General features: G+C 43.6%; 1 protein-coding gene and 1 long non-coding RNA gene across 7 annotated transcripts in view; one reads left to right on the forward strand and one right to left on the reverse strand.

Annotated features, from left to right (window-relative positions):
• Window positions 1-17,923, reverse strand: part of NR2C2 (nuclear receptor subfamily 2 group C member 2) — a 77,265-nt gene extending 59,342 nt beyond the window's left edge. The window contains exons 1-4 of one of the 4 annotated variants that reach the window (XM_079935062.1): window positions 17,787-17,923; window positions 3,916-3,999; window positions 3,701-3,830; window positions 2,498-2,576 (exon numbers count right to left, since the gene is read on the reverse strand). Coding sequence is in view for 1 of the 4 variants with exons in the window: in XM_079935059.1 (XP_079791185.1) it covers window positions 3,916-3,975 (60 nt within the window). In the remaining 3 variants the exon portion in view is untranslated. Of the gene's footprint in view, window positions 1-2,497; window positions 2,577-3,700; window positions 3,859-3,915; window positions 4,119-17,786 lie in introns of those variants that run through there. The other 3 variants (XM_079935063.1, XM_079935061.1, XM_079935059.1) reach the window with 3 other exon arrangements.
• A 315-nt stretch (window positions 17,924-18,238) lies between these two features.
• Window positions 18,239-22,282, forward strand: LOC307193299. 3 transcript variants are annotated; one of them, XR_013830287.1, is made up of 4 exons: window positions 18,239-18,336; window positions 19,143-19,322; window positions 19,554-19,612; window positions 21,863-22,281. It is a non-coding gene; the product is annotated as an uncharacterized lncRNA (long non-coding RNA). The 3 variants fall into 3 exon arrangements; XR_013830288.1 differs by lacking the exon at window positions 18,239-18,336 and adding an exon at window positions 18,427-18,562; XR_013830289.1 differs by lacking the exon at window positions 18,239-18,336 and having other exon boundaries at window positions 18,620-19,322; window positions 21,863-22,282.
• The last annotated feature ends 2,123 nt before the right edge of the window (window positions 22,283-24,405 follow it).

Below are 24,405 nucleotides of genomic sequence, written 5' to 3' on the forward strand. Positions count from 1 at the left end.
TCTACCCATTTGAAGTGTATAATTCAATGGTTTTTAGTATATACACACATATGTGCAACCATCACCACAGAAAATTTTAGAAAAATCTCATCCCCTCAAAAAGAAACCCTGTACTCTTTAGGTATCACTTCCAAAATCCAGCCCTAGGCAACCACTATAACCTATTTTCTATCTCTATAGAGTTCCCTGTTCTGGACATTTCATATGAATGGAATAATATAATATGTTGTCTTTTGTGACTAGTTTCTTTCACTTAGTATAATGCTGTCAGGTTCATCCATGCTGTAGCATGCATCAGTAATTCATTCCTTTTTATAGCTGAATAATATTCTACTGTCTGGATATACCACATTTTGTTATTCATTTGTCAGTTGATGAACATTTGACTATTTCTACCTTTTGGCTATTTTGAATACTACTACTATAAACATTGGTGCACAAGTTTTTGTGTGGACGTATGTTTTCATTTCTTTTGGGAATATAGCTTGGAATGGAATTGCTGGGTCATGTGGTAACTTCATATGTAACTTTCTGAAGAACTGCCAGACTGTTTTCCAAAGTGGCTACACCATTTTACATTATTACCAGTAATATAGGAAGTTTCCAATTTCTCCACATCCTCACCAACACTTGCTATCTGACCTTCCCCCCACCCCACCCCTCGCCATTCTAGTGGATGTAAAATGGTTATCTCCTTGTGGTTTTGATGAGAGTGGAAATTAATGAAACAGAGAATATAAAAACAATAGAGAAAAATCAATGAAATCAAAAGGCGGTTCTTTGAAAAGGTCAACAAACTGACAAATCTTTAGCTAGACTGACCAAGAAAAAGATTCAAATTACTAAATAGAATCAGAAATGAATGAGGAGAAATTGGTACTGACCTTATTAATAGAAATAAAAAGGATAAAAGAATACCGTGAACAACTGTTGTGACAATAAATTAGATGACTTAGATGAAACAAACAAATTCTCAAAAAGACACAGACTACTGAAACTGACTCAAGAAGAAAAAGACAATATGAACAGACCTATAACAAGTGATGAGACTAAATTTGGAACTAAAAAACTACCTGCAAAGAAAAGCCCAAGCCCACATGGCTTCACTGCTGAATTTTACCAGACATTTAAAGAAGAATTAATATTAGCTCTTCATAAACAATTCCAAAAAACAGAGAGGTCACACAGTTTGCAAGTGGCAGGATCAGGATTTAAACCAGGCCATCTGGCTCCAGAGTCTATACTCTTGACCACTATATTAAACTGTCTCTGTGAATAACTGAATAAATCGGAGCACATTATAGGACATCAAATTGTTCGTTTGTATGATCCAACTTTTGTAGTTTATTTTGGTAATGTGACTTATCTGGTCCATAGGGAAAAAGGTTGTCCTGGGGACTTGAAAGAAAATCATTTACACTATTGACAATGTTGCTCTATCTCATTTATGGAGCAAAAGCGTGGGACCTGCTAAAGCTCCTTATACGTTTTTTTTTGTTTTTTGTTTTCTGTTTTTGCGGTACGCAGGCCTCTCACTGCTGTGGCCTCTCCCGTTGCGGACCACAGGCTCCGGACGCGCAGGCTCAGCGGCCATGGCTCATGGGCCCAGCCGCTCCGCGGCATGTGGGATCTTCCCAGTCCGGGGCACGAACCCGTGTCCCCTGCATCAGCAGGCGGACTCTCAACCACTGCGCCACCAGGGAAGCCCTCCTTATATGTTTTTATTTCAATGACTTCTCAAAACAATCCCATGAGATAATAGGTTCTAGTACTACTCCCATTTTCTAGATGAGAAAACTGAGGAACAAGGCAGTCACCCAGATAGCAAATGGCAGGACCTGGATTTAAACCCCAATCTGTCTGATCGCTAGAGAGCCCCCTTTCCACTATGGAGAGCCTGTCCTCTGGTGTAGCCTGTCTCATGCCTGATCCCTGCAACACTGAGCTCTGGTGAGCAGATCCCCAGTCCTATTACTCACCTGTGTGTGCTTCTGGCAAACAGGCAGGGAAGAGGTATGTTTCTTCACTGTCTGCTGACTGAATAAACAACTGTCCCCAAATGACTGCTAATAACCCCTAATTTAAAAACTTCATTCCCACTCAATTATTGTTTAGCACCAACATGATGAACTGTAGGCTCTCTTACTCATTTCGCTGATTTAATATTATATACAGCTACCACATGTAGTTTAAAGTCATCAAACTTGAAATTTCAAAATAACAGCATGGAAATCTAGGGAATATTTTAAATAGGAAGATTGCTTTTGTTCTCCAAATTAATAATGCCTCCTACTATTTTGGATGTCTCCTCAAAATGTGCTTTTCGCCATGGGAAACAATAGTTGCACTAAGTTAACACATGAAATTCCATTTCTTGATGGAAGTAAGGCATCTGACAGAAAATTTTACCTAGGAAATTTTCTGAATACATACACAAAACTTGTATTATCCTATAAATTACTATAGGTCAGTACTATAGGTTACTTACTATACTAACCTCTTCTCCTAAAGAGTTAGTGATGACTTCTTAAGGCAGTGATCCACATACTAGTCTCCAAGTCAGTCTCAACTGGAAACTGTATTAAATGCAAAATAACCCTAAATATTTGAAAAGCCAACAGTGATTTTCAAGGTAATTGTTCCTAAGACAAACTATAAACACAAGCATTTTAACCCCAATACTTTCACAGCTCTTTAGCTCTTCCAAAAATATATTTAAAAATTTGTAAAATCTATCTGCTTTCATCTTCAGTTAACACTAACCCTTATTTGCCGGGTGAAAGGGATGATTATTATACTGCTGCCTTAAAGTCAATGGTTGATCTAAAATCTGAAAAGTCTGCTCACCAATTTTACTGGTATAAACTGGCATTCGTGTACTTATTTTTTATTTTAAAAAATCCTTTCTTTAAATGTCCATCCTTTGATAAATCTGTGTCTTCACCTTAGAAATACGATTATTGGTTCAAAAACACAAATCTGAATCCTTCTAATGGCTCCTGTTTGCAGCATGATGCATGGTTTATTGGAGGAGCTCTGGAAGAAGTGAAACAGAACTGGGTCAGTGTGCCCTTGGCCAGTTACTTGTCCTCGAGCCTTGGTTTCCTCACCTATTAAATGGGAATTAGCGATCACACCAAACCTCAAAAGGTTGTTCAGGACTGAAGCCCTTGCAGAGGGCCTGGTACAGACTGAAAAGATCTGGCCCTACTTCCCTCCTTTACACCTCGAGTTGCCTGAACATTCCAAGCTACTTCATGTCTCTGTCCTGTCTTTGCATAGGTTTCTGACTTAGGATACCCTCCTCAGCATCTGCCAGTTTCCAACCCTGCTTCCTTAGGTCTGCCTAACAAATGATTACTTGCAATGCAAGACCCACCTCCAGGATTACCTTCTTCACATGGAGTTTCACGTCTTACCATTTTATAATTACTCCTTAACCAGGCCCAGAGAACACTAAAGAAAGGACCAATGGCTCATTCACCTCCATATTTCTTAGCACTTAGCAAAATCCCCAGTACATGGAAGAAGGTCAACAATGACTGTAGAATGCACAGAATCCGCTTTCCACCATACACAGTATTAACAGAGTATCAACTGTGCAAGAAACTAAGAGCCTTTGACTTAAAACTATACTCACAAGCTTGACAAGCAACATTAGACTCTTAGTTTTTGTTCAAAGTAAAATGTTTAAAGTCACCTCATCGTATGCAGCTAGGCCACCCTATTCATGCAAAGAAACTTTAGGAGCAAATGTTCTTGTCATTTTCATTTTTCTTCAATGGCAGCATCCTGCTTTGGATCTGGCTCACATGCTGACTTCATTGGGACTGTTTTGAAAGAACAGCACACACTGATGTACTTTTCCTTTTAAAAGCAAGGGTGCCAGCTATTTTGCTAGCCCCTGTCACTCACCTCAGCCACCTGCTGGGTCCCCACTCTGTGCTGAACCAGCCCCTCCATATTTGTAGCCATGGTGAAGCAAGATCATTAGAGAACCTGTTTGGAAAGATGTAGCAACTTCTATCAGGTGGAGAGAAACCAGCCTACTTGAAAAACATCAGTAATCAAAATCCTTTTTTGGTACCACCTGGTGCAGATTTTGCCCTCCACAGACAACGAGCTAGCAGACTAAGCATATCTGGATAGGCTGCACCGGCTTCTTCAATTACAGGTACTAATATTAATCAGTAGTAACATTTCAATTGGGAAACAAGACTTGCCCTGGTAAATACAGACAAGATGAATCTGGAACTTTATCAGTTCTCTTGGGTTCTAACAGCTCAGTTCACCTCTCAGGCAGGTGGGAATCGCACCTTTTTGGATAGCTCCTTGTCACAGTGTGCTGAATAAGAAGGTGGCTATCTGAGAAAGGTGTAAGATCAACTTCAATACAGAGCATTAGATTGCTATCAGCAACTGTACTTCTGTTACTAGTGACCAAGCAAGGAGCAAAACCCTGCCCAGGTGCTAACACACCTCACTCATGGGTTTAAAGGCAAACACTATCACTAACAAAGTAAGAAAAGAAGTAAGGAGACTGCATTACTAAAGTGGGCTAAGAACACGGTACTCATAAATTTATCAATTTATATTTTTAAGTCCTCATTAAATTAGAAACCCAGATAATTCAGCTTTATATTATTAGAAAAATTATGCCATCAATTGCCTTAAATTGAGGAAGTTCATCTAAAGTCCAAAAAGCATGCTAGTCTCCTGGGTCAGAATCACTTGAGTGCAAGCAGTGTTGATGAAACACACCCCCTGGTCTCTTCAGGTCATGACATAAAGATCCCCTGAATAGTCCCTAAACCTTTTCCAATTAACTCTACCACAAAGAATTCAGGATAAAGGGATTCCACTTTGGACCTAATTCCTGGACAAAGCAAAGACTTCATTATTGACTGCACAGATCCTATGGTTAATAGGAGTTTAAAGCTCTTGTATAATTTATTTTCAGCATGTATACAAAAAATCTATATAGTCCTTCCAAGTGTGTAATGCATAAAATGCACACACAGTTTATTTGCTTGGCCCCTCCTCAATCACAAACTGGACTATTCTGCAATGCAACTTTACAAAACACTTTCCTATAGTTCTCACCTAAAGTATTATATTTATAAGCACTGATGTCTATAAACTTTTTCACTCTCTGGCAACTTTCTACGTTATTCTATCCAGTATTAGACAGCCACTTCTATTATCATTATTCAGATTATTTTATTGGCAAAATGGTAATGACAGAGAAATGGGAAACCTTGAGTGACAAATATAAAAGAAATATAAACATATAATATATAAATATATATTTATATATAATATAATATATATATATATTTATATATATATAAATATATAAATATAAAAGAAATCGGCCCTGCCTTCAAGGATCAATATCCTCTAAGAGTACATACTGCATCAACTGCTATAACGATACCAGGTCACCAGTGCCAGTGAATCATCTTCTAAGAACAGGATTAGGACCAAGACTGGGGAGGCAGTGTTTCTGGCTATTTATTCTTTTAATAAGTCTTCAAGACTTTTAACTTTTGTTTACTTTTCTTTGTTTCTAGAAGAAAAAGCACAGAAAAACACTGGTCTTTTCCCCTACTCACAGTTTGATTCCAACTAATAAGGCATAGAGGAAAAAAGCATCACTTCACATGTACCAGAAAAGTCAATCAACTGTTGTTAAAAACACAACTATTGCATGTGAAAAGTCCAGAGTTCTAATCTTTTTTTCTCAAAACAGTAAGTAAGAGCTCTCTAAAGAATCAAATGGATGAAGATAGCAAATAGATTATATTAAGAAATAAAACCCAAATATGCAGCTGTGACTATTAATTTTATCACTTTTAGGTGTTATTAGCATTTCTATTGCTATTAACTGCAGTTTTATGCAAGAAATACATGAACTTGAGTATTACAAAAATATTGTTAGGGAAATATTAGTGAGTATTAGAGTACAGAAATAACAAAGTATTAGAAAGGCATATCTTTCTATTGGGTTTCCCTAAAAGAGGTGCTTGATCCTCCAAGTTTTAAGGTATCACAATGTAAGAAGTAAGTAAAACAACATCCTCTGGTGATGTTAAGAAGGGAGGGAAAACATTTAACAAAGACTATGGGTGTCTGGATGTCAGGATATCAGGGAGTAAGATTCACCTGAGAGCCTGTTTTACTGGCTACCGCAGCCATAGGCTGAGACACATAGTGAGAAGGAAGGGTAAAGCTTTGGAAAGGGTACTGGGAGGTGGTTATCAATGAGGGGGTGTCCTTCAAGAATGAAAAGCTCCAGGGAACAGTGGGTCGTGTCTACATATTCACTAGCACAATATAATTTTGCATTTGAAAAACAAAAAAATCCTATTGTTTTGCCAGTACAAACTAGACAAAGCACTTCAAAACAGCCTTGCTGGTAGAGCTGAGCAGGCTAATGTAAAGAGTAACTAACACTTACTGAGTGGTTACTATACCCCAGGCACTGTATTCATAAGTACTCTGGACTGAACACTAAAGCAGCTCTGGGAACAGAAACCTGAGTCTTCAAAGGCTGGTGCTTGACCCACTCAGCTCCTAACCCTGAAGGACTGCCCCCAACGACCACAATGTTTCCCAATTCATTAACCAAAGAGCTATAAAACCAAGTACCTTAAGTTAAAACAAAACAACAACAACAAACACTACAGAATATTTTCCTATGGTGGTTTTAAACTAATCAAGTTCAACCACCATCAACCCTTTAAAAATAACTAAGCAATAAGTTGGCTGCTGAGAATTAGTAACAACAATAAGAAGGAAAAGAGGAGGAAGAGGAGGAGAAAGTCCTTGTCCTTGAAGAACTTAAGAAGGAAACTACTAAGAGCTGTGCCATGTAGATGCTACAGAGTGTCCGAAGGAAGAAGCACCTCTGAGAGCAATGACAGTTTCACAGGACAGGAGCTGTTTAGACTGGTCTTGAAGGAAAGTGGGAATTTAGCAAGCAAACAGAGGGCGGATGGGAGAGAATTCTAAGCAGAGCTCAAACTGCAGGTTATGAGAATGGCACAGCAGAGGAACAGCAGGCAATCTGGTGGGGATTGTTGGAGAGGTCATGGGAGGAGAGAGGCTGACACTGTAGACAATGAGAACTATCAGAAGTTTGGTAGGGAAATGTAGTGATCACATCTGGATCTTCAAAAAAAAAAAAAAAATCCTTTGGGCGACAGTGTGGAGATGATAGAAAAGGACGGTCTATGGGAGGCCAGTTAGAAAGTGGTGGCAACAAAGACTATGGATGCAGGCAGACTCTTAAACTTAACCTGAACTAGTGAGTCCTTGCTGTATAGCACAGAAATGACAACAAGGCACAGTATATAAAAACTGTCATACAGACCACAGAATGGCGCAAGTAAAACTATTATTGCTTGGCCTCATGTGGCAGTAGGTTTTATAACATAAATTCTTTCAAATACAAGTAGATCAATATAACTCTTAACAGCAAAGATACAGAGAACACAATGGTGACTTTAATCAACTCTTCCAGACTTACGAAAAGTGTACAGCTGACCAAACTTTGCAAACTTTTCAGCGGAGGGCTACAAACCCCAGTGACCTGCAGTGAAAGCTAGGTTCGGCCCAGGAGCACCTGAATCCCAGTGAGTTAGAGAACAGCCCAGCTATGCTCTCCACAGGGGCAGGCTGAGAGGCCAATGTCTCAAATAACAATAAACAAATCCTGGGACAAGGAAACTCTGTCTTCACTGACAGGAATGGGTGAGCCTACCTTTCCCTTCACAATCAACTGATTCACATCATCCTTATTTACGTATTACGTGGCCCATAATCATATAACATTCAAAATATTTACTGCCTTGGTAGTTTCTCTTCTAAACAAATATACTGGGTTTAGAGGCTCTGGCAGGCACTAAGTTAATTTCTCTGATACTGAACTGCATGAAGTTATCATTAAGAATAGATCTTAATACATGGGGCTTCCTTGGTGGCGCAGTGGTTAAGAATCCTCCTGCCAATGCAGGGGACACGGGTTTGAGCCCTGTTCCGGGAAGATCCCACATGCCGCAGAGCAACTAAGCCCGTGCGCCACAACTACTGAGCCTGTGCTCTAGAGTCCACACGCCACAACTACTGAAGCCCGAGCGCCTGGAGCCCATGCTCCGCAACAAGAGAAGCCACCGCAATAAGAAGTCCACACACCTCAAAGAACAGTAGCCCCCGCTCGCCTGTGCGCAGCAACAAAGACTCAACGCGGCCAAAAATAGATAAATAAAATAAATTAATAAGGAAAAAAAAAAGAACAGATCTTTTTGTGTGTGTGTGTGTGGTATGCGGGCCTCTCACTGTTGTGGCCTCTCCTGTTGCGGAGCACAGGCTCCGGACACACAGGCTCAGCGGCCATGGCTCACGGGCCTAGCCGCTCTGCGGCACGTGGGATCTTCCCGGACCAGGGTACGAACCCGTGTCCCCTGCATCAGCAGGCGGACACTCAACCACTGCGCCACCAGGGAAGCCCAGAATAGATCTTAATACAATGTAAAGGGCCTAACACTGTGCCTGGCACACAGCAGGCATGCAATGCATGGGAGCTACTACTAGCACAAATTTCAAAGACATTTGAAAGCAACAACAAACTGTAAAATGCATATTATAATTAGGAATATGTCTCTCATTTTGACATAAGATCCACATGAAATTTAACTACATATGTATATGCATTATATGCTCATACAGCATTTATAACTGATTCTATTAAACTGCACAACTGAGTGAAATGAAATGGCTGAATTAGGATAAATCTCACAAATATTTAAAAATAAACCAATACCGAATAACTATTTGCAAAATACTACTGGGTACAGAACTTCTTGATAGGCACAAGGTATTCAGTGTAAGTTTTACTATGCTAAGATTGTCAGAATTCTCTTTATACTCATGGGAAAATAAAAACAAAAATATAAATAGCCTAAGAATTAAAAAATGAGAAATACATAGCTCAAGACTTGAAATCATAGATCAAGACTTGAAAACAGGAAATGGAAATCAAGTGACAGATTTAGTATAATTTAGTAGATGTTCATCAACATAAAAGATGCTTACGGGGATGTCTCTAAGGTCAAGTTGAGATATACATCCTGTCTGTCAGAAACCCTGACACTAGTTAGACTCAAAGATTACTTACCTTTTGGGTAAGGTGATATCCTGCCCCCACAGGAAACTTGTTGCTTCCATATTACAAGTCTGGGCTACGAGAAAGGGGCAGCGATGGTATGTGGGCGCTGGGGAGATGCGTGAGCAGTGACTTGCAGGGAAGAGAAGTGGCTCTCATCTACATGGAGTTCCTAGCTACCAGAGCAGTGCTACAGGTCTGTGTGTGGAGACCTTTCCTAAAATATCATTGTACAGTGTGGGTAGCTTTCCTGTTTCACCAAGGGCCCAAGTGTAAGGGTGAAACGCACCTTCTTTGTTTCTATTAGTGTGACCCAGGGGTAGACGGATGGAAGGAAAGCAGGACAGATTTTCTGAGAACCTACAACGTGCCTTATATCAAACTAGGCATCATTTAATCCTTAACATACCTTCTGAGTAGGTATTATTAGCTGCACCAATGCAGACAGAAAAAAACGGAGACTCAGAAGTTTAATCAACTTGTTCCAAGTCATCCAGCTGGAAAGAGTTAAACCTGGGATTCTAACTCAGGTCTCTTTGACTCTAAAACCTCTGCACCAGGGACTTCCCTGGTGGTCCAGTGGTTAAGACTCTGTGCTCCCAATGCAGGGGACCCAGGTTCGATCCTTGGTCAGGGAACTAGATCCTGCATGCGGCAACTAAAGATCCCGTACACGGCACCTAAAAGATCCCGCATGTCACAATGAAGAACCCCCATGCCACAAATAAGACCCGGCGCAGTCAAATAAATGAATGAATGAATGAATGAATGAGTGAATAAAATAAAAAATAAAATAAAAAATAAAACCTCTGCACCACAGCGCCCTTCAAAATAGTTTCCCAGAAGAGGAAGTCAAGAGAAGAGAATTTTAAAGAGTGACAGGAGACCAATTAATTATCCAAAGGAACAAGCTGCTTCCATCAATAAGCTTGATGATTTAATAACTCATTTATATAACCACTAATTCCTAAATATATGATTGATGTTTCAGTACTACTCACAGAAATTTCTGATCTAGCTCCACCAGGACAGTAACATGACAGTTCCTTTAGAACTTGAACACACCTTTCCCTTACAATTTTACCTACATAATAATCATATTGATTCAAACAGTGAGGATAATTTTATCATCATTTTTAAAGTAAAATTTTTTACTGAAGTATAACATGCAAATACAAAAGTGTACAAATCATAAATGAAACAGCTCAATGAATTTTCATTCAGAGAACACCACTCACATCAGAAAATAGAACATTACTAGCACCTTAAAAGGCTCCCTTGTACGCCCTCAGAGTCCCTTACTTCCCTTCTCTCCTGACTTTCACTATCATGGATTCGTTTTGCTTGTTTTTGAGCTGTATGTTAATATATTTTTTGTGTGTCTGGATTCTTTTCCTCATTGTTGTGATAACCATGAGCAGTCAGTGCATTTTCATCCCTGTATAGTATTCCAACATATGACTATGCCACAATTTACTTATCCATTCTATAGCTGATGAACATTTAGACTGTTTCTAGTCTGGAGCTCTTACGACTGGTGTTCCTATGAACACTCCTGTACCGATGGTCCCTGACTTAGGGTGGCTTGACTTACGATTTTTCAACTTTATCATGGTGTGAAAGTGATATGCATTCAGTAGAAATTGTACTTTGATTTTTGAATTTTGATCTCTTCCCGGGCTAGCAGTATAAAGTGACGATCCTCTCTCATGATGCTGGGCAGTGCCAGCTACAGCTCCCAGTCAGCCACGTGATCAAACAACCACTACACTTACAACTGTTCTGTTTTTCACTTTCAATATAAATTACTGGAGATATTCAATACTTAATTATAAGATAGACTTTCTGTTAGATGATTTTGCCCAACTGCAGGCTAATGTAAGTGTTCTGAGCATGTTTAAGGTAGACAAGGCTAAGTTACGATGTTTGGTAGGTTAGGTATATCAAATGCATTTTCGAATATATTTTCTTTTTTAATTAATTAATGGCTGCGTTGGGTCTTGTTGTTGCGCGTGGGCTTTCTCTAGTCACAGCGAGTGGGGGCTACTCTTCGTTGTGGTACATAGGCTTGTCCTTGCGGTGGCTTCTCTTGTTGTGGAGCACAGGCTCTAGGCGCACAAGCTTCAGTAGCTGTGGCACACGGGCTTCAGCAGTTGTGGCTTGTGGGCTCCAGAGAGCATGCTCAGTAGTTGTGGCGCACGGGCCCAGGTGCTCTGCAGCATGTGGGATCCTCCTGGACCAGGGCTCAAACCCGTGTCCCCTGCATTGGCAGGCGGACTCCTAACCACTGCGCCACCAGGGAAGTCCCCTTGACATATATTTTCAACTTACAAATAACCCCATCATAAGTCAAGGAAGATCTGTACATGCCTTTTGAAAATTTTCCTACTTTAAAAAACTGTCTTTTACCTCTTCAGAAAAGAGACATATGTTATAAATTTAAAATTTCTTAAAAAAAATCTGTACTGTATTAATTATGTCATCAAACATATCCTAATTACCACTCTTTTCAGCCAAAGGCTGACATGCACTTTGAGATTTGTGCTTTTAATCTTGGTAAAAGGTGACTTTTCAGTAATTCCAGGCTTATTCACCTCATCAACCTAGTAGAAGGAAGCATTATTGCAGAAGCAATGGATGAGTGGAGAGAAAGAGAATGAGGGCAGTACAAATGACATTTCTGTAATGTTCTACAAATAATACATAATCAGATTCACTGTACAATAAATACCACCAGGGGAAATGCATCCTGAAGCCTGCTGGCATTGTTTAACTTCTTAAGAGCCATCCAATCTCAGCTGTCTATCTTTCTCAGTGGAGACCTGCCTGCCACATAGAGGTAGGCAGTTATTGGAGTTTTTATTGGAGGTGCATGTATGGGCAGCCAGGTAAGAAACTTTTTTTTTGGCGTAGCTTCTATTCAAACATGAACAATAAAGGTAAGTAAGGTGGCTCCCAGTAAAACCATAAAACCTTCAAGTTTGTGTCTGGCCCTGCCAGCCTCTCATTTCTCTCCCCACTCTTTGAATAGCATTCACTTCATTTTCCAGGCCTCAACACCGTCTCTCGTACCTTCCACTAATCCAGTGAGAGAATGATATGCTCTTCTATCATTGGCAGAAATTCCCCCCTATCAACATGTTAACACTTCCAGGGATTAGAATCATCAGGGTTACTGTCGATAATTTTGGAATGAAAGGTTTCACCTCCTATTATGGACTTCAGGCCTCTTATTAGAGTGGAAGAGGTATCACACTCTGTCCCTGAGGCTGGGTTTCATGATTATAGGCTACCCGGAGCCCAGGGGTAATCAGAAAGATAGCTGAGCATCTGAGCTAGCCTGTTCCTTTCCCATCCTTAACAATTCCCTTCCCATCCCTCTGCTCCAAGACTCCCAGATGCTGGGGTATGAATCTGCTCTTTCTGTCCCCCTAACAGTACCCTATGCCAATGCCCTGATCTGGACTTTAATGTCTTCTATCCACTCCCCCCACCATCACTGTGAGCTATGCTAGTTGACTGTTCCCAGGGAGTCTTGCCTTTTTGTACAGAGCCCCTGCCGCTTAAAGCTCTAGCACTCAGGGCACCTGAAGAAAGAATGGGAAGCAAGTAGCAGCAGTGCGTGACAAGGGATATGGGGAAGGAATGGCAGGATGGGACAGAGTCACAAAGAGAATCTCAGCCCCCAGGCCTATTAGGTTGAGGCAAGTGAAACTCCAACAGGTAAGAGCATATCTTTTACAACGTGTGACAGATTAGGTTAAAGATAATAATACATGGAGGGAAAAAGTCTACATCTAAGCTGCTCATAACCAGCAATAAAGTGAAAAGAGATAAACTAACCTCTGACAGGTGAGTTTTGCATCAGGTGTGAGGCTAGACTTGATGAGCCTTAAGACTGATTCCTTCCCAAATTCCCCCTATGCAGTATTGATTAAGGGGGACTAGTATCTGCTCTACGAGGTGCTTTGGGACTAAAGGAGCACATGGCACATAGGTAAGCAAACTCAGGGATAAAAATCCCAAATGAAAGCCCTTAATACATGGAGACAGTCAGGCAGCTAGACACATGAGGCCAGTGTTCAGGGCCAAAGTTGAAGGTGGGCTGATCCACACAGGCCCACCTGCCTTGCTCTCTATGCCATCTGGATAACAAGTGGTCCCTGTTTCTGACCCAAATCTCAGTGTTGGCTCCCCGCCTCCCCATTTTACAACTGGGGAATGTATAAGTCTCAGAGAGGCTACCCACTCAAGGTTCCAGAGACAGGCGATACACTGTCACTTGACTCCTTGGAGACACATGCTAAAACTTCCCAGAAGTCCTCATGAAGTGACGTTATTACACATAGGTTTTCCTTCTTTCTGTAAAGGCATGTGCATGAAAACAAAACTTCAAGGTCACCATAAATACAACTGTTGAAAGCAATAAATAAGTAATTTAATGTTATAAGATAATATACACATACATATAAATATATATATATATATTTAGCTTTTTCATTAAACTATCAGTTCTTTGGTTACCCTGAATTAGGTAGTTCAAGGAATCAAAAGTGTTGGATTGAACAAGTGATACCAAAAAATCCTTCAACAGGATAGAAAAGAAACATCCAAAAATAAATAAATAAAAGGGTGGCTGTTGTTTTAAAAATACCACAACACTTTATCTGTAAAATCTGTATTATATAAGTCAACAAAAATTTTCTATTTACCATGCTTTTAAGCAGAAGCTTGATATATACCTGGCAAAATGTGCTTTTAAACTTGGTAAAGCAATCACAAGGTGATTTTCAATAATTCCATTGCATGAATCAATTTATCTTTGGAAAGATTTTTTTTTTTTTTTTGCGGTACGTGGGCCTCTCACTGTTGTGGTCTTTCCCGTTGCGGAGCACAGGCTCCGGACGCGCAGGCTCAGCGGCCATGGCTCACAGGCCCAGCCGCTCCGTGGCATGTGGGATCTTCCCGGACCGGGGCACGAACCCATGTCCTCTGCATCAGCAGGCGGACTCTCAACCACTGCGCCACCAGGGAAGCCCAAGATAACTATTTTAAATTAATGGCTACAGAGGCTGAACTCCCAACTCTCTGCAAACCCATTAAGTCTTCTTCTCTGTTCTTTGATCTCCTGTGATAGAATAAGACCAGCATTTTTTATTTCAAGAAAATCACACCGGTGCTTTGATTTTTCAGTTAAAGTAAATGGCATGATTATTTTTGGCTGTTTACTAATGAGTTCCATGCGAACTCATTAACTTTCATGTAATTTACCTTGTAATACAACTAATTATTAAATTATCTATTTCTTGTCTCAAAAAGACCGCCCATAAATCAACATATTAAGTGTGTAAAAAAGGATTTATGTGGGTTATCTTACCCATATTCAAGTTTGCAGGCAGTGCCATATCTGTGAGGAACCACTTCCTGAATTCATCCAAATACCATAACAGATATTTATTTTATTGCTGGCACTGCTTCTGAATTGCTAACAAGCCCACATAAAAAGGCACCATCAATGAGCAGCAACTTAGTTAGCAGTGATATCATAAATTATAAACTATTCATTCACTCAACAAGTAGTGCCAGGCACTCTGCTAAGTGCTGGAAATATAATGGTGCCCAAAATGATTCCTGCTCTCATAAGGTAAGGGGAACAGGTATCAATCAAACAATCACATTATGGAGTGTAACTATGAAATGAGATAAACGTTAAAAAGGAAAAGAAGGGCTTCCCTGGTGGCGCAGTGGTTGAGAGTCCGCCTGCCGATGCAGGGGACACGGGTTCGTGCCCCGGTCCAGGAGGATCCCACATGCCGCGGAGCGGCTGGGCCCGTGAGCCATGGCCGCTGAGCCTGCGCGTCCGGAGCCTGTGCTCCACAACGGGAGAGGCCACAACAGTGAGAGGCCTGTGTATCGCAAAAAAAAAAAAAAAAAAAAAAAAAGGAAAAGAACACAATGTAAAGAAAAAGAATCTGATCCAGACTGGCATTGGGCATCAGAGAGCGATTCCCTGAGGAAGCGATGCTTAAGCTGACATCTGCAGGACTAAGGTGTATGGGGGGCGGGGGGGCAGGGGGCAAATGAGGACTGCAGGCTGAGGGAACATCATCTGAAAGGGCCTGGGGTAAAGGTAAGCCACACTTTCAAGAAAACTGAAGGCAGGCCAGTGTGTTTCATGCACAGGGAGCTAGGGATACAGGGATAAGAAAATGACGTAAAGTCTTAGGTTTTAAAATAGGGAGCAGGCAAAGGACCTCTACCATTATATCCTGCTAGGGCTTTAACACTATAATGCCTGTAAGAGAATTCTGTAAACTGTAAAGCACCCCACACTTTTGTTAATAGTATTAGTTACACTACTTTGTTTTCTAAATAAACTTTTGGTCTGGATGCCAAGTGACTAGCTGAAAGCAGAAGAGCCAAAACTAGTACCCCAGTGTTCTAATGCAGTGTTTTGCCCCTACACCACACTGCCTAAAAATCTCATTGTTTGCATCACTTAACCAGTCCAATGTCTTTACCAGACAGCTAGTGCTTCATGACAACAATAACTCCAATTGTGAGCATTTACTATATGTCACTTTTCTAAGCTCCTTATTTACATTAAACTCATTTAATCCTCAATTCTAGAAGGAAGGTTCTATTTACTGTCCAGATGAGGACAATGAGCCTCAAAAAAGTTAAATAACTTACTCAGAATCACAGGGCTAGTAAATATTGGCACTGTTACCCACAACACTATTTAGCTTCTGCCTACAACATTTGTGTGGGTATGTGTATGTATGCAGATGTATTAGGGAAAGAGGGAGAGAACAGAACTCAGGTGTATAGAACTATATTCACATACTTGACACCCACCAATGTCTTAGTCAACTAGCGCCTGGGTAATAGGGGGGTTCAGGAAATATTTGAGGAATTGAGGATGAACACAAGGGAATGACAAAGGATTTGAATCTGGAAGTAAAGTGATTTTCTGAGGCTTTCCACCAAGTCATGTATTCAACAGGTATTCATTTCACGGCTATATTTTTCTCGACTCTCTCGTTGATTATTAAATTAGAGATTTATTCTCCATCACCTTTGTCATATTTCACATACCTCAGCCTGGAGGTAGAGGGGAATAATGGACGGGACAACGAACGAGCTCTCCAGCCTCACTCACACCAAACGCCTTCCCTCCTGGGGCTTTCTTTGCATTTGCTGTTTTCTCTCTCACGCTATTCCTTCCTTGGGTTCCTCCATTCAAACATCACGTCCTCACGGAGCCCTTCCCCGACCATTCAATCGCAGCTGCGTCAGGCTTTCAACACATCCAGTTTCACTTCACTTACTTCACAGGATTTACCACTCTCCGAAATCACCTCTTTAATTGTCTATTCACCCTACCCCCAATTATAGGAGGGCAGGGGCCTGGTCTAGCTGGTTCTCTGGATGTATCCCCAGTGCCCCAGACTAAGCAAATACGTATGTAATCAACGAATGATAAGAGAACACTCCAGATTCTCCTCTGTTCTCTCAAGCCCTCAATATCCTTAGGCTTTCCACTCCGGGTGGCTCCACACTCCATTTTCAACAACAACACCATTTTTCCATTACTCTGAGGTTCGGAAAGTAGCCTGGACTCCATTTTCTGAGTTGAGCCCCTCAAACGATCTGAGAAGGGAGGTCCGGCCTGGCAAGAACGCCCATCCTCCCATTTCACAGTCGATGAAATTGAGCCTCATACGGGCAGGAGCCCTAAGGTGTCCAGATTCCAAAAAGCCCTTCCCACGAGCCAGCGCCCTGGGTTCAGGATGCTTCAACACCTTTATTACTATTGTTCCACAGCACTCATTCTGGACGCGTTCCACGCGGAGGACGCGCCCGGGCCCTAGCCGCGCGCCTCACGCTCACCCGGCCGCACCCCCGCCCCGCCCCCGGCGCCCTGGCCCCACGTCGCGCCCCGGCCCCACGTCGCGCCCCGGCTTCTGCTCCCACCCCGCCAGGGCTCCCGCGACGCGCGGGGACCGCCCCCTGCCGACAGATCCAGTCAGCAAAGCCTCGGGGGGCGGCGCCGCGGGGCCCCGGCCCTCCTATCTGGGCGCCAACTGGCCCACCCAGCTGTCGCTCACAAGCTCGCGCCCGCACCCGCCTTCCTCCCTTTCCTCCACCCTCCCCTTCAGGAAAAAACGGCGGTTGGGCCGCAGCGGCCGCCAACTGCGGGCGGGAAGCGGAGGGTAGAGGAGCCGGGGAGCGAGAGAAGGAGGGACTGCAGAAAGGAGGAGGCGATAGAGGAGGAGGAGGGGAGCGTGGCCCAGCAGGAGCCATCTCCGCCGAGAACAAAATGGCGGCGTTGGCGGAGAGCCAACTGTGAGGCGGGGCCGCGGCCATCCCCCTCCGCCCCCACCCTCGTGCCGGCCGGGCCGGACAGGGGTAGCCCGCTCGCTCCGCCGGCCGCGGGCGGGGAGGGGAGGGGAGCGGCCCGGCCCACTATGCAAAGCGGTTGGCGCCGGCGCCGCCGCCCCGTGGCAAAGGTAAAAGGGTCGGGTTCAGCCGCCGCCGCGGCGCCTCCATGTCCGCGCGCCAGGACCGCCCCCTCCGCCGCCGGCCCGAGCCCGCCCCGGCCTTTTTTCAATTTTACCTCAGGATTTGGCGCCAAAGCGACCTCGAAGCAGGTCCCGTGTCTGCGGCGGGCGGCCCCCGGCGCGGAGGGCAGGGCGCGGGGAGGCCGGCTTCCCGGCGTCGGCGGTTGGCGGGAGCCCCGGGCCGCGGGCTCGCAGGTCAGCGGGCGAGAGACGAGACGCCCAGGTGGGAGTGGGGCGGCGAGGGCGGGCCCGAAGGCGCCGCCGGGGTCGCGGGGAAGGAGGGGTTTGTTATTGTTTTTGTCAGTGAAAGGTCAGAGTTCGTGACCCCGGTGCCGCCGCCGCCGCCGCCCGCGCGCTGGTAGGAGGAGGGCGAATGTTCTTCTTCCTCTTCCCAGAGCCAGCCTCGCTGCGGCCGCGGGGGGCGGGCGAGCACGCGATTGGCTGAGGCGCGCGCGCGCAACGGAACGCGGCGGTCGCGCTGCTCCGTCCGGCCCCTTGGCGGCCCGGCGGCGGCGGCGGCGGCGGCGGCGGGCGCAGGGCGCAGGGTTTCGCGCAGTCGCCGGGGTGTCTGCCCCGGCTGGGTCCGCACCGCTGCAGGGCCACCATGTAGGTTAAATGCCGAGGTCGTCGGGGTAAGGGGTTGGTTGGTCGTTTTCGAAGGCCAGGAACGCCGGGTACCGTTATTCAGGGGCCACCCCGTCCCTGCCAGGGGCCCGCGAGCTCCTCGAGGCCGGGTAGGGGCTGTGTTCTCGCTGCGACGTCCTCCACCCCGGCCCCCGCCGAGCTGAAACCTCTGTGTTGATTGAGGAAGCAATGAGAGAGCGGACAGCCTGTAGGTCGGAAGCGGGTGGTTTGTTGGGTGGGTATTGAACTGTTTGTGCCCTACTCGGTATAGATGGTCCGAGGAGGCACCAGTTTCTGAGAGTATCAGGTCAAGTGCATAAAGAGTATCGCGATTTGAAACGAGTAAACCATGCTTAAATGTGTATTTAAAAACTCTTTGCAGGATTGCTTAAATTATATAAATACAATTGCTTCTCTTGAGCCTATGAATCTTGGGTTGTAGGTTTTCATTAGCTACTTCTCTCTTTTAAGTGGTTTTGACTTGCTTTGGAAGGTGTGGACCACTGTTTTATCAGGGATGCCCTGAAGTGCTTAGGCCAGACTCCTTGATCACCATGCTTTCTCTGTAGGCCGAAGATCCTCTGCTAATTGATTTTTTTCCTGCACTTTTCATCTTTATTATGATTACTGACTCCAAGGTGGATGGTTTAAGCTTTTTTCTTAAACAGTGGCCATTTGGGCTTTTATCAGTGTGACCCCAGATTTGAGTATTTTGTCCATAATCTTGTAAAATTTTTATTTGATAGGAAATGCTTTAAACATTTTCCTTCCTTGTTTTCACCTTGCAGGGAAGTAAGTGGAGAAAAGAGTTAAATTTATAATGTCGTGGTGAACCACAGATCCTGAAGCTGGAAGGGGTCTCAGAGATGATATGGTTGAATCCTCTTCTGGCAGAAAGATTTTACAGGAGAGGCAGATGAGACCAGAGAGGTCAAATGATATGCCTAAGGGAACACAGTGCTTTGATGGTAAATCCTTGTAAACATGGACTGCTTTGTAATTGTGTACTTTTTTTCCCAAAAATTGTTTTTAATGTTATATAATACTTACAGATATAGTTTTAAAATACACACTTAAATGAGTTTTAAGGGTTTTTTTGGCAAATTATAATTGTTCTAGATTTTTAAATGAATACTAAAAATAGTTAATGTTTCTATGATGGCTTATAGTTTTCTTAATTTTCTCCATTTAATACTCAGCAATTCTGGAGCAAGGCACTGTTATTTCATTTTACTAAGGCGCAGGAACTGACACCCAGGTAAGTTAAGCAACCTTCCCAGTGCTACAGGTGCAGAAAGTGAAGCCAGGGCTCTAATCTAGTCCTTTTCACCTTAAGGTTTATGTTGTAAACCATGCTGCATCAGTTTGCTTTGTTTGTAGTAGTATTCAGTAAAATTTCCAGTTAAAACAGGGATCCTCAACCCCTGGGCCATGGACCAGTAGCAGTCCATGGCCTGTTAGGAACCGGGCGCACAGCAGGAGGTGAGTGGTGGGTGAGCAAGCGAAGCTTCATCTGCCGCTCTCCACCGCTCCCCACCGCTCTCCGTCGCTCACGTTACCGCCTGAACCACCCCGCACCCCTCCTTCTGTGGAAAAATTGTCTTCCATGAAACCGGTCCCTGGTGCCAAAAGGTTGGGGACCACTGGGTTAAAAGGTTAGTTGTTCAATATTAAAAGTAATAGCAAAGTTCACAATCTTGATGGGCTTGAGCTCTTTTCGTCCCCTGAAGGACAGAAGCACATGTACATACACACACAGATCGCAAACAGTATCAGCAGGTAAAAGGCTTCTGCAAGCTGAGGGCACCACTGGCATAGTGCTATTTTTTGTTCCATTGTGTTTTTGGTAGAAGCTTTTAGTGAGAACTCTTAAATGGCTTTGTAACACTTGATGGACTTTATAATCACAAAAATATTATACATTTTGTGTTATACTAGCTATACTTTTTGACTGTTAATATGATGTATCCACATTTGCATTAACAGTGCTTTTAACGTTTTATCAGCCTTTAAAATAAAGTGTTCTTAATTGCAGAGTGTACTTCAGAACTGCCAGGCCCCCCGTTGGGTCTGAAACTGTAAGCTTTGGGTGGGGCCTGGCATCAGCACTTGTACTGAGCACCACAGATCATTCTGATGCACACTACAGGCCCAAATCACTGATCTAATTCCAAAAATGTGTGGCAGAAAAAAGAGACAAAACTTTTTGTTTAACCTTTTAAAAGAATCTTTTTTAACTCCTTAACTATGCCTGAAGATTACTCATTGACAGGGCCAGTGGCTCAGTGGGAATGATATATCCAGCAGTACCCAGCCCTTGTGTGTGCATCGCCTCAGCACCTACCCATCCTGAGCCCTGTATCGAAATGTGCCTTGTCCTGCTCTGTCTCAGCCCTTAACACAGTACCTAGTACTGAAGTACAGAATGGGCATGAAGTGGGCATTTCCTTTTTTTTTTTTTTGGCCGCACTGTGCAACATGTGGGATCTTAGTTCCCCAACCAGGGATCAAACCCGCACCCCCTGTGTTGGAAGGTGGAGTCTTAACCACTGGACCACCAGGGAAGTCCTGCAGTGGGCATTTATTGAATGAATGCTTTTCACAGCAACAGTGTATGGTAAACTGTTCATATCATCATCCCATTTTTACAGATGAACTCTGTAAAGGTTTTGGTGACTTCCTGGAGCTGAGATATGAGCCTGGGGCTTCTAGCTCCCTACACAGTACTTGTGAATGAGATCGAGGTGTTCCCTCCTCTGGTCCTCGGGCAGGTCTTTTTTCTCACAACACTTAAGCAGTCTGTTCTGCAGTCATTAACTGAGAGCAGGAACTAGATCATGCGGTTTCATTTTGTACCTAACAGAGTAAATGTTTTTTGCCATCCAAGCTTATTTTGAATTTGCATTTAAATGATAAATGTTGAGTCAATGAAAACCAAGTTTTGACTAAATAGTTGTAGATGTGCTAAATTTTTAAAATTACTATTATCTAGTAGAGATTTTTTTTTTTACCTGTAAGGGTATGGCTTTTGTGATAGCATAAGTAATGTTTTTTTTTATTTTCATAGACTAGGAAGACAATAATTACCTTTGTAAGTACTTACGTACATCTATATGTCAATTTTTCTATAATAGCTTATGCTTTATTACTATATACAGTAATCAGTTTCTGAAACTTGTTTCTCATTTGTATAATTGACATGTTTATAAAATAAACTTTTAAACCTCACGTAATTGTTGCTAGCCTTTTTTTTTTATGAATTTGGTATCTGAAGAGACATAATCATTGAATACCAGATTGCACATTCCTTACACTTACACATTATCCTGTTTAATCTTCATAATAACCCTGTGCAGTAGATAGTGTTATCTTTTTTCTCTTTTTTACAACTGAAGAGGCAGAGGCCTTTAACAGAGTAAGAATAACTTCTCCAAAGTCACGTGGCTAGCAGGTGGTGGAACGTTTATTAATAGTTATTTCTGCTTATTTCTTCTCTTTTGTCCTTGAGGACTTCGAAAGGAAGAAAACCCTCTTCTGCCCACCTCTGTGATTCTGTCACAGTCAAGCTCTGTCACAGTAGAAGGTTACTTGCGGAGGTCTCAACCTCTGTATCAATGGCCCTTGTTCTTCCCAGGAAGAGAAAGACCGACCCTGCGGTGGATGGATGGTTCTGGAACACAGGAACACTGCCAGAGTGAGTCCTGAGCCCCTCCAGAATGGCTTTTATTGAGAGTTATGACCGTTTGGTTTCTGACCTGGGGCTTCCCATGCCTTAGTAAGTTGTACTTGGCTCAGGTATCTTGGAAACATGATAGAAAATCAGATTATCAGAAAAATGCACCTGCCCTTAGTCCCATTTTAGAATATGCTCAGGAGAATGTCTTGTTTTTAAATGTCATCTAATTGGGACTCTCAGTGTTTAGGCTGTGGCCTCTCCCGTTGCAGGTGCTCCGGACGTGCAGGCTCAGCGGCCATGGCTCACGGGCCCAGACGCTCTGCGGCATGTGGGATCTTCCCGGACCGGGGCACGAACCCGTGCCCCCTGCATCGGCAGGCGGACTCTCAACCACTGCACCACCAGGGAAGCCCAGGCCTGGAGTTCTTTACTAACCCAGCACCACCTCAAGAGCTAACCCACTTGGGACTACCAGCCTTTCACTGATGAAGTCTAGAAGTTAAATAGTAGCATTCCTTGAGTTTCTTAAAGAAATTATTTCCACCCCACAGCCTGTTCACTGCAGGCCAGGGAATGCACCTCAAAGCAGAAGTTCTTTGGAAAAGCCTCTCCCTTAAGTGCTTTGCTTTGGATCCTGCCCTTTCCCTTGGGGAGAGATGGGATGCTGCCTGAGGCTTCTGGCTTTCAGGAGCCTCTGGTTACACTGTTAAGACTGAGGGTCTAAACAACAAATCCCCTTGGTTTTACCCTCAAGTTTGGCCCCTCCTCTACTGGTCCCTAGTTTAGGTCTTATCTTCATCTCTACGCCGCTGTGTAGTTCCGCTGTGTAGTTTCCTAGCCTTCCTAACCAGTCTAACTAGCTGCCTTCCTCATTCATTCATCCTTGCTCCCTTTGTGCTGCTGCTGAAACAGAGCCTCTCCTAGCCCTCTTCTATTTATGAAGGTCTTTAATAGTTCTGCATTGCTTAGGGCTGAAGTAAAACCTCAGATGCCTCAGGTGGGGCCTTGGGGGAGGGTGTAGGAGTCTGGCAGACAATCTAAGGGAGGTTAATAAACTGATACAAACACAATTAGTATGTTAAATGGTGGTAGTGACACCTGGAGAGCTCAGTACCCACTTAAAGGGGTAGAGCCCCTCATCAGCTCCTGGAATGTGGTCCAGAGATGACGCATCTCAGATTTCTCAAGAGAAACCAGAAATCCAGATTTGTAAACATAAAAATTTCTTAACTTTAAAATGTTAGCAATTTGCAAATGGTTTTTAAACTGTGCAGGCCAAGCAGCGTCTCTTAAGCATGGTTCTGGGCCTCAGAACCAGTTTAGGACCTTGGACTAATCAGATAAAATACAGACTCCTCAGTCAGGGCAAATGAAAGTCCTTCATAATGGGTCTTTTCAGCCACCTTCAGATTAGAGCGTCATTCAGGGGTAGTCTCCCAACAAAAAAACTGTTGAACTCAAGAATTTTGATTCCTTCTATTGAGCACACATTTTCATCTCAAGGAGCGGGAACTTCGCAGGCAGGAAACAGGAGCCCCCCGTTTAGAAGTTGAATCCAGGGACTTCCCTGGTGGCACAGTGGTTAAGAATTCGCCTGCCAGTGCAGGAGACACCGGTTCGATCCCTGGTCCAGGAAGATCCCACATGCCGCAGAGCAGCTAAGCCTGTGCGCTACAACTACTGAGCCTGCGCTCTAGAGACCACAAGCCACAACTACTGAAGCCCACGCGCCTAGAGCCAGTGTACCTCAACGAAGAGTAGCCCCCACTCACTGCCAACTAGAGAAAGCCCGAGCGCAGCAACAAAGACCCAGTGCAGCCAAGAATAAAATAAATAAAAAAAAAAAAAGTTGAATCCAAAGTGTGTGTGTGTTTCCTGTCTCCTTCCAGGGCAGTCACTTGTCTGTAGGGTGGAGTCAGGGGATGAGGGTCTCATGACTCCTTACAGAGACTCCACTGGTGCTCCTGTTGAGTCCCACCATGGCCTTGAGTCCCACCATGGCCTTCCCAGATACGGTGCCTCTGGCTTCCAAGCCTCTCCGGAGGCAGGGGCTGATATGTCTCACTGGCATCTCTCCCAGGGGTCACTATGGTATTAGCTTTCTCCTCTGCCAAGTTAGCTGCCACTGTCCACACATGTTATATCTTCCAAAAATGAGCTGACCATTTCCATACCCTTTGCCTCTTGGATTTTCTTTGTCCTTTAGGTTATATCTCTTTATTCATTTACTGTCCTTTTAGTAGGTTTTGGGAGGAGCCAAGAAATGCATGTTTCGCGATTATCTAGGTGTTTCTTGAGACTCAGGTTTCAACGTGAAATTTGACTTGTTCACAGACGTTTCAGAAATGACTTAGGTAAATCAGCATTTCTCTGTA

Source organism: Stenella coeruleoalba, assembly GCF_951394435.1.
Source record: "Stenella coeruleoalba genome assembly, chromosome: 10".
NCBI lineage: Eukaryota > Metazoa > Chordata > Mammalia > Artiodactyla > Delphinidae > Stenella > Stenella coeruleoalba.